Below are 11,584 nucleotides of genomic sequence, written 5' to 3' on the forward strand. Positions count from 1 at the left end.
ATGACCCTAAATTGTTAATTTATTTATTTACATATTTAATAATTAATAAAGCTGTGGACGTTATAATCCAACAGATAAATTTGGTGTCAGTGTTTTATTTAAGGTAAACTAAAATGGCACCTGCCGAATAACGACGGTGCATATGTCAAGCACACACACAGACAGACATACACACACACACACCTTAGCATGCACTCACAGTATAGCACACACAGACACAGACAGACACACACACACACACACCTTAGCATGCACTCACAGTATAGCACACACACACACACAGACAGACATACACACACACACACCTTAGCATGCACTCACAGTATAGCACACACACACACACACACACAGACAGACATACACACACACCTTAGCATGCACTCACAGTATAGCGCACACACACACAGACAGACACACACACCTTAGCATGCACTCACAGTATAGCGCACACACACACACACCCAAACACACACATACACACACCTTAGCATGTTCTCACAGTACAGCACACGCAGACACACACACACAGACATCTTAACATGTACTCACAGTATAGCACACACAGACACAAACCTTAGCATGTACTCACAGTATAGCACACAGAGACACACACACAGAGACACACACTCACCTTAGCATGTACTCACAGTATAGCACACACAGACACAAACCTTAGCATGTACTCACAGTATAGCACACAGAGACACACACACAGACACACAGACACACACACACTCACAGTATAGCACACACAGACACAAACCTTAGCATGTACTCACAGTAGAGCACTCACACACTGCGACATGCACACACACCGCATAGCACTATGTACAGAGACAATGTACAGTACTGCGCACACTGTAGGATGCATAATATCAGACAAAGATCTTACTTTGGAAAGAGCAACGTAGGGGAATTTATCCATTTCTAGCTGTGTTTCCTCTCCAAGCTCTCCGGCCATCTGTCCTTTCAGTATCCGTGTGGCAGTAACTGTAGATACGCCCATTCCTGTCAAATATACACATTACTGTGTGTACCCCATTCCTGTCAAATATACACATTACTGTGTGTACCCCATTCCTGTCAAATATATAGACTCTCCCCTAGTCTTGCATCTTTTAAGAAGTGCCTTAAAACCCATCTCTTTAGGAAAGCTTATGGCCTCCAAGACTAACCCTTACCTCACATACCTGTCTCTTGCCCTCTCCAAAAGGGCAGCCCACCTTATTTGATTGTAAATTCCTGTCCTAATGTGTTTTACACCCCACCTCCTATAGAATGTAAGCTCGTTTGAGCAGGGTCCTCTTCAACCTATTGTTCCTGTAAGTTTATTTGTAACTGTCCTATTTATAGTTAAATCCCCCTCTCATAATATTGTAAAGCGCTACGGAATCTGTTGGCGCTATATAAATGGCAATAATAAATAATAATAAATAAATAAATAAATAATATACACATTACTGTGTGTGCCCCATTCCTGTCAAATATACACATTACTGTGTGTACCATTCCTGTCAAATATACACATTACTGTGTGTGCCCCATTCCTGTCAAATATACACATTACTGTGTGTACCCCATTCCTGTCAAATATACACATTACTGTGTGTACCGTTCCTGTCAAATATACACATTACTGTGTGTACCCCATTCCTGTCAAATATACACATTACTGTGTGCACCCCATTCCTGTCAAATATACACATTACTGTGTGTACCCCATTCCTGTCAAATATACACATTACTGTGTGTACCCCATTCCTGTCAAATATACACATTACTGTGTGTACCCCATTCCTGTCAAATATACACATTACTGTGTGTACCCCATTCCTGTCAAATATACACATTACTGTGTGTACCCCATTCCTGTCAAATATACACATTACTGTGTGTACCGTTCCTGTCAAATATACACATTACTGTGTGTACCCCATTCCTGTCAAATATACACATTACTGTGTGTGCCCCATTCCTGTCAAATATACACATTACTGTGTGTACCATTCCTGTCAAATATACACATTACTGTGTGTGCCCCATTCCTGTCAAATATACACATTACTGTGTGTACCCCATTCCTGTCAAATATACACATTACTGTGTGTACCGTTCCTGTCAAATATACACATTACTGTGTGTACCCCATTCCTGTCAAATATACACATTACTGTGTGCACCCCATTCCTGTCAAATATACACATTACTGTGTGTACCCCATTCCTGTCAAATATACACATTACTGTGTGTACCCCATTCCTGTCAAATATACACATTACTGTGTGTACCCCATTCCTGTCAAATATACACATTACTGTGTGTACCCCATTCCTGTCAAATATACACATTACTGTGTGTACCCCATTCCTGTCAAATATACACATTACTGTGTGTACCGTTCCTGTCAAATATACACATTACTGTGTGTACCCCATTCCTGTCAAATATACACATTACTGTGTGCACCCCATTCCTGTCAAATATACACATTACTGTGTGTGCCCCATTCCTGTCAAATATACACATTACTGTGTGCCCCATTCCTGTCAAATATACACATTACTGTGTGCACCCCATTCCTGTCAAATATACACATTACTGTGTGTGCCCCATTCCTGTCAAATATACACATTACTGTGTGTACCCCATTCCTGTCAAATATACACATTACTGTGTGCGCCCCATTCCTGTCAAATATACACATTACTGTGTGTGCCCCATTCCTGTCAAATATACACATTACTGTTTGTGCCCCATTCCTGTCAAATATACACATTACTGTGTGCGCCCCATTCCTGTCAAATATACACATTACTGTGTGTGCCCCATTCTTGTCAGATATACACATTACTGTGTGCGCCCCATTCCTGTTAAATATACAAATTACTGTGTATACCCCATTCCTGTAAAACATTCACATTACCGCCTGCACCCCTCAGTCCATTCCTGTAAAACATTCACATTACCGCCTGTACCCCCAGTTCATTCCTATAAAACATTCACATTACTGCCTGTCCATTCCTGTAAAACAATCACATTACCGCCTGTACCCCCAGTTCATTCCTGTTAAACATTCACATTACCGCCTGTACCCCCAGGCCATTCCTGTAAAACATTCACATTACCGCCTGTACCCCCAGTCCATTCCTGTAAAACATTCACATTACCGCCTGTACCCCCAGTCCATTCCTGTGAAACATTCACATTACCGCCTGTACCCCCAGTCCATTCCTGTAAAACATTCACATTACCGCCTGTACCCCTAGTACATTCCTGTAAAACATTCACATTACCGCCTGTACCCCCAGTCCATTCCTGTGAAACATTCACATTACCGCCTGTACCCCCAGTCCATTCCTGTGAAACATTCACATTACCGCCTGTCCATTCCTGTAAAACAATCACATTACCGCCTGTACCCCCAGTTCATTCCTGTTAAACATTCACATTACCGCCTGTACCCCCAGGCCATTCCTGTAAAACATTCACATTACCGCCTGTACCCCAGTCCATTCCTGTAAAACATTCACATTACCGCCTGTACCCCCAGTCCATTCCTGTGAAACATTCACATTACCGCCTGTACCCCCAGTCCATTCCTGTAAAACATTCACATTACCGCCTGTACCCCCAGTACATTCCTGTAAAACATTCACATTACCGCCTGTACCCCCAGTCCATTCCTGTGAAACATTCACATTACCGCCTGTACCCCCAGTCCATTCCTGTGAAACATTCACATTACCGCCTGTACCCCCAGTCCATTCCTGTAAAACATTCACATTACCGCCTGTACCCCCAGTCCATTCCTGTAAAACATTCACATTACCGCCTGTACCCCCAGTACATTCCTGTAAAACATTCACATTACCGCCTGTACCCCCAGTCCATTCCTGTGAAACATTCACATTATCGCCTGTACCCCAGTCCATTCCTGTAAAACATTCACATTACCGCCTGTACCCCCAGTTCATTCCTATAAAACATTCACATTACTGCCTGTACCCCCAGTCCATTCCTGTAAAACATTCACATTACTGCCTGTACCCCCAGTACATTCCTGTAAAACATTCACATTACCGCCTGTACCCCCAGTCCATTCCTGTAAAACATTCACATTACTGCCTGTACCCCCAGTACATTCCTGTAAAACATTCACATTACCGCCTGTACCCCCAGTCCATTCCTGTGAAACATTCACATTACCGCCTGTACCCCCAGTCCATTCCTGTAAAACATTCACATTACCGCCTGTACCCCCAGTCCATTCCTGTAAAACATTCACATTACCGCCTGTACCCCCAGTACATTCCTGTAAAACATTCACATTACCGCCTGTACCCCCAGTCCATTCCTGTGAAACATTCACATTACCGCCTGTACCCCAGTCCATTCCTGTAAAACATTCACATTACCGCCTGTACCCCCAGTTCATTCCTGTAAAACATTCACATTACTGCCTGTACCCCCAGTCCATTCCTGTAAAACATTCACATTACTGCCTGTACCCCCAGTACATTCCTGTAAAACATTCACATTACTGCCTGTACCCCCAGGCCATTCCTGTAAAACATTTGCATTACCGCCTGTACCCCCAGTTCATTCCTATAAAACATTCACATTACTGCCTGTCCATTCCTGTAAAACTCAATCCATTCCTGTAAAACATTCACATTACCGCCTGTACCCCTCAGTCCATTCCTGTAAAACATTCACATTACCGCCTGTACCCCCAGTCCATTCCTGTAAAACACTCACATTACTGCCTGTACCCCCAGTCCATTCCTGTAATACGTTCACATTACTGCCTGTACCCCCAGTCCATTCATGTGAAACATTCACATTACCTCCTGTACCCCTCAGTCCATTCCTGTAAAACATTCACATTACCGCCTGTACCCCCAGTCCATTCCTGTAAAACATTCACATTACCGCCTGTACCCCCAGTCCATTCATGTGAAACATTCACATTACCTCCTGTACCCCTCAGTACATTCCTGTAAAACATTCACATTACCGCCTGTACCCCCAGTCCATTCCTGTAAAACATTCACATTACCGCCTGTAACCCCAGTCCATTCCTGTAAAACATTCACATTACCGCCTGTACCCCTCAGTACATTCCTGTAAAACATTCACATTACCGCCTGTACCCCCAGTCCATTCCTGTAAAACATTCACATTACCGCCTTTACCCCGCCTTTTTAACATGTGTCTGGTTTGACCTGAATTTGGGCAGTTTATACAGCAATTCCCTACAATTCATTGCTGTATAAACCCTTGTGTATATTTACATCATGAACCATTAAAAACAAGTAATTTTGATACAAACCATCTCCGAGAAATAGAATCAGGTTTTTTGCTGTGTTAGTGTTGAGTGTTTGCAGCTTTAAGGCTTGTTCCAGGGTCTCCTTGGCTTGGTCTCTCCAATATTTAGGGTTTTTCTCTCGATCTATGAAACAAACAAGATACTGAAGACAAAGACTGAATGCTTTTTGTCTATTATTTAGTGTGCCGTGGCCATAGTAAACCATATGGTTCAGGATTAATCACTAAAGTGAGAATTGGCAGGATTTTAAAAGGACACTATATGTTACGAACGCTGGTATCGTAGATACCCGTTCAACCTATTTTCCTCCGGGTTTAGATTCGAACGGTTCCCAGACGAATGCAGCATCCCCAGCAAGTAGACAGTTACTCAAACATCAGCATAGACTAGATGAAGGGTACAACAGGAATGAATTTTAATGGTGCCACACTTGGCTTTTATGCAAGTTCCCATGCAAGGGGCACTCCCACATAGACCTTGTGGGGGACTACAACACAAACTTACAAACCAATAGCAACAAGGTTACAAAGTATGACACTCCCCTACATACCATACAATCCCTCCTCTCTGTCTGGGAGATAATTGAGTCAGATCCTGTAATAACTCAGTTATCTCCAGGCAGAAAAAACACATTTTCCATAAAACTTCAAAAGTACCCCCAAAGCACATAAAATCCCAACAACTGTTACATCCCCTGATAGCCCTGATCTGGGTGACCAACATATCCCAAAATCACCCAGATCAGTTATGGGGTTTAGGAATTTCTTAGTTTGACAGACCGCACATGAGGCTCCTGCCCATGAGTTTAGGCTGTGTGGTCGGTCTATTTCGGAAAGTCTAAAAACCAAACAAATCCACAAACAGTACCCCCTGGCTCATCGTAGCGTTTGTTCCCCTAGTTTATGGGTGCAAAACTACCGACTAACGCTCTCCTGGCTGGTCTGGGAAAGGAAGCAGGCGTTTGCAAAGCTTGACCGGTGTTCGGGAAGTCGAGTGTCTGATTTCAGTTCCAGACACTTGACGACCAAGTCCCGCTGCCTACTTTCGCGCGAACAAGATGGCCGCCATTTTCTCCTGCACGTGGCGTTCGACTATACGAATGGCGGCCACACAGGAGAGCACTTAATCCACTGTTCTCTTTGAAGTTAATGAGCCCAGGGCTGGCCGGTGTTCGGTAGTTTCAACTATCGAACAAAAAAAAGTCAAAGTACTGAATAAACAGGGTGGTTTCATCGCACTAGAGTCACCAGAACAACTACAGCTTAACGTACTGGTTCTGGTGTCTATAGCTTGTCCCTGCAGGATTTTCAATGTAAATGCTGCCTTTTCAGACAAAAGTTTACATTGCTGCCTAGTAACACTTCCATAGACTGAATACTGAACCCTGCAGCTCTCCATAGACTGAATACTGAACCCTGCAGCTCTCCATAGACTGAACCCTGCAGCTCTCCATAGACTGAACACTGAACCCTGCAGCTCTCCATAGACTGAACCCTGCAGCTCTCCATAGACTGAGCACTGAACCCTGCAGCTCTCCATAGACTGAATACTGAACCCTGCAGCTCTCCATAGACTGAACCCTGCAACTCTCCATAGACTGAACACTGAACCCTGCAGCTCTCCATAGACTGAATACTGAACCCTGCATCTCTCCATAGACTGAACACTGAGCCCTGCAGCTCTCCATAGACTGAATACTGAACCCTGCAGCTCTCCATAGACTGAACCCTGCAACTCTCCATAGACTGAACACTGAACCCTGCAGCTCTCCATAGACTGAATACTGAACCCTGCATCTCTCCATAGACTGAACACTGAGCCCTGCAGCTCTCCATAGACTGAACACTGAAGCACCGGCCTCCTGGAATAACAAATAACAAGCCCTTATTGTGTAAATTGTATGAGGACGATACAGGTTTTGTTAACCCTATCAGGTCATGTCAAGCTTTGCAATTTGCAATGACAACAAACCAGTTCATTTATTTGCTTTGATATCAGCGGGTCCATAACTTACCTGGGAAAGATGGTTCATTCATCCGTACCAATAGCAGGAATGTGAACAAAACAAACAGCATCCTGGAGGTACCTTGGGTCCCCATGTCAAAGACACAATATTCCCAGGACACAGACACAATTTCCCCAAGTCACAGACACAATGCCCACAGGTCACAAATACAGCTTCCCTGGGTATTAGAGAGCGTCACAGACACAGGGTTCACAGGACACCGAGTTCCAAGGTTATAGTCTTCAGATTACAGATGCAACGTCCCTAGGTTACAGACTCTGTGTTCTCATGTCACAGACTCAGCATCCCTGGGTCACCGACAGAGCAGAATCACAGTCCACAGGCCACAAACAAAGGGTCATCAGACACAGCACTCATAGGTTACAGACACAGCTTCCTAGGTCATACACACAGCGTCCTCAGGTCATAGACAGAGATTTAGCGTCCTACTGTCACAAACATAGCGTCCACAGGTCACAAACAATGGATTCAGGTAACAGACACAGTGTCCCCAAGGTTACAGACACAGCGTCCCTAGGTTACAGACACAGCGTCCCCAGGTCACAGACACAACGCCCCCAGGTCACAGACACAGCGTCTCCAGGTTACAGACACAGCGTCCCCAGGTCACAGACACAGCATCCCCAGGTCACAGGCACAGGTTCCTGGTCACAGACACCGCATCCAGAGACCACAGACTGTATCCCCAGGTCACAGACACAGCGTCTCCAGTTCACAGACACAGGGTCCACAGACCATAAACAATGGGTCCAGGTCACAGACACGGTATCCCCAGGACATAGACACAGCATCCACAGACCACAGCGCCTCCAGGTCACCGACACACCGTCTCCAGTTCACAGACACAGCGTCTACAGACCACAAACAATGGGTCCAGATCACAGCCACAGCATCCCGAGATCTAAGATGAAAATGCGAGGGGCAGATGCTGTGCAATCTACTGGTACCAGTGTGGCTGCTGGCACAGGGCGGATACAGGACAGATTTACTTTGAAATTGCAAAACATCTCTTTAGCCTAAGGAATAAGGCAAAGATCCAAATGTATTGTGTCAAACAAACTCTCACACCCCAAAATTATATGTTTGCTGTATTAATCACCCCAACATCCACCTGCTGTATTAATTACCCCAACATCTACCTGCTGTTTTAATTACCCCAACATCTACCTGCTGTTTTAATTACCCCAACATCTACCTGCTGTATTAATTACCCCAACATCTACCTGCTGTATTAATTACCCCAACATCCACCTGCTGTATTCATTGCCCCAACATCTACCTGTTGTATTAATTGCCCCAACATCTCCTTGCTGTATTTATTGCCCCAACATCTACCTGTTGTATTAATTGCCCCAACATCTACCTGTTGTATTCATTGCCCCAACATCTACCTGTTGTATTAATTGCCCCAACATCCACCTGCTGTATTCATTGCCCCAACATCTACCTGTTGTATTAATTGCCCCAACATCTCCCTGCTGTATTTATTGCCCCAACATCTACCTGTTGTATTAATTGCCCCAACATCTACCTGTTGTATTAATTGCCCCAACATCTACCTGCTGTATTAATTGCCCCAACATCTACCTGTTGTATTAATTGCCCCAACATCTCCCTGCTGTATTTATTGCCCCAACATCTACCTGCTGTATTAATTACCCCAACATCTACCTGCTGTATTAATTGCCCCAACATCTACCTGTTGTATTAATTACCCCAACATCTACCTGCTGTATTAATTGCCCCAACATCTACCTGTTGTATTAATTACCCCAACATCTACCTGCTGTATTAATTGCCCCAACATCTACCTGTTGTATTAATTGCCCCAACATCTACCTGTTGTATTAATTACCCCAACATCTACCTGCTGTATTAATTGCCCCAACATCTACCTGCTGTATTAATTGCCCCAACATCTACCTGCTGCATTAGTTTCCTGCATCCTACCAATGTAAAATCGGCAATTTAGTTAAGAAATACCTCCCCGGCTGTCAATCAAACAGCGGAGGAGGTTCTCTTCCTCTTCCATTAGTTCCACTAAGCTTACAAACGTGGCAGGCATGCTCTGCTAGAGTTCACCCGCCTTTTGCCACTGTCCCCTCGGCTCCTGTGTCCTTACTAGCTGCCACGGAAGTGTGCAATCGTGGTTTAGAATCAGAGGCTTCTCAATGAGAGTCCTCTGATTGGTCATTTCCCCGGTACAGACTGAAAGTTTGGGCAGGGTTAGAAGGGCAGGACTTTCAAAGGCTGTAGACAAGGGATCTGCAGCTTTTAAAATCTATTTTAAATATACCCCCAATATTCCCGTAATAAAAAATAATGAAATAGTATGAACACGCATGTTTTTATTGGGGCTATATCTATTATACAGTGTTTTGGTTTTCGTGTTTTGTTTCGTGGACTGTCTTTCCTAACTAGGGAAACCTGGGGAGTGTCGCTCTGAGTGTGTTGATTGGTTTCAGTGAAAAAATCCAGGGTGACCTCTGCTTGGTAAACTAAGAATGTTATCACTCACAGCAACTCTACAAATACGCATTTCTGTCACTTTTTAAGACGACAAAATCTACTCCACAAAAATAAATCATTTCAGGATTATATGCGTCTTTGTCAGGGAACGAGATGACGTTTTGGGCTCCTGTTACAAGACATAGCTGAGAGTGTCGTGTTCTGCGCTCTGTTATACGTTATTTTTATATGACATAAATCTTGCATCCCACGAGCTGGATAGGAAAGACATGTCAGATAGAATTAGCGACAATTTTCTTACAATGTTTACTGTCATTTCACATTTTTTCTCGCATATGACTTTGCAAGCAGCGGGTACTAACGGGATGTAAAATCACAGGAGAAATCACTACCTGCCTGGAATGGTTAAACAGAACTTAGATGAGACTGTGTTTATTTTCCTGATTGTGTAAAGGGACATTCCCTACCCCTGAAGCACTTCCGTTTGTGAAGAGTGTCCTCTTTTTTTCCATTTTACAACAAGTGCAGATTTCAATAGAAATTGACGTGTTTATAAATAAACCCTGTTACACCCCCTGGCTGTCAATCAGACACCCGGTCCTGTTACTTCCTGGTTTGGTTAGCTCAGTGGAACACAACTTAAAAAGTAGGAATTGCCCAGAGCACCTGCCTTGCAAAGACTTCTCATTGAGCTGCACTGGGATTGGACAGCCACAGAAAGTCTGTTATGGGCTAGAAGGGGAGGGCTTGCAAAGGCTCCATAAAAGAAATCTGCAGCTTTAATAAGCTGTTTTTAGATTATGCCCCAATGAAAAAAAATAATCATAATAAAATGTAAGCATGTTTTCATGGTGGGTATATCTACTAAACACAAGTTTGTTTGTTTTTTTAATTTGGCAGCAGTGTGTCCCTTTAGGGTGTAAGCCAGTTTGTCCCCAATTTATTTTTTTTATTAATGTTTGTATTATTGATATTATTTATATAGTGCATATTCTGAAATTACATTAACAAAAACAACAAATAAATGAAAAACAATTTCAAATGAACTAAAGAAAGAAGTGAAGAGAGTCTGGATCTAAGAGCTTGCAATCTACAAGTGCTGGGGTATTAAAACACAAATGGTAAAGATGGGAGTAGAGATTATTCTGCTAAAGAGAATGTGTTGGGGGAGGGGGGAGAAACATGGCAGACTGGCAAAATTAACCAGGTACGGAAATGATCCACTACATTCATATGCTATCCTAAAAAGACGAGTTTTCCTAAACGTCTTTAAATACAGTAAAATAGGAGACAGTCTGAAAAGATAAGGGAGCGTTGACTTCATTTTTATTGAACTGCCTGTAAAAATATACGCGTAAACCTGATATTATAAATAAAAATAAACTAGCTGTAAAATATAGTCTCTTTTTTCACTGTGTTTAAATATTTATCCCTTGTTTGTATAATTATCAGAAGTGTAAAATAAATAAATGTAAGACGCGTGTGCTCTCACTGCCCACTAGTGGTCAGTACAGAAAATGCAGATAACTGAACATGGCTATAGTTTGGGGTATCTGGCATGCCTTTTGGCTCTTATTTACACAGTATGCAAATCCCACGTATCACTGGAATTATTCAGGTTTATGGGGTTCTAGATTTTCTTATTTTTTTTCAGTAGTGATAGAGTTATTCATAAACTGTGATTTTTAAAATAATTTACCATGGAATTAGACCAGAACGGGCAAATCCGAAATATTCGCCATCGGAGGAATTGTTTAATC

At 43.1% G+C, this 11,584-nt stretch overlaps 1 protein-coding gene across 1 annotated transcript in view; it reads right to left on the reverse strand.

The window, feature by feature from the left end:
* Positions 1-7,436, reverse strand: part of LOC134578076 (alkaline phosphatase-like) — a 29,275-nt gene extending 21,839 nt beyond the window's left edge. The window contains exons 1-3 of the mRNA XM_063437052.1: positions 7,344-7,436; positions 5,333-5,452; positions 893-1,008 (exon numbers count right to left, since the gene is read on the reverse strand). Coding sequence (XP_063293122.1) covers positions 893-1,008; positions 5,333-5,452; positions 7,344-7,428 — 321 coding nt within the window. The 5' untranslated portion in view covers positions 7,429-7,436. The remainder of the gene's footprint in view (positions 1-892; positions 1,009-5,332; positions 5,453-7,343) is intronic.
* Between the last annotated feature and the right edge of the window lie 4,148 nt (positions 7,437-11,584).

The sequence above is a fragment of the Pelobates fuscus genome, chromosome 11 (genome assembly GCF_036172605.1).
Source record: "Pelobates fuscus isolate aPelFus1 chromosome 11, aPelFus1.pri, whole genome shotgun sequence".
NCBI classification, from domain to species: domain Eukaryota; kingdom Metazoa; phylum Chordata; class Amphibia; order Anura; family Pelobatidae; genus Pelobates; species Pelobates fuscus.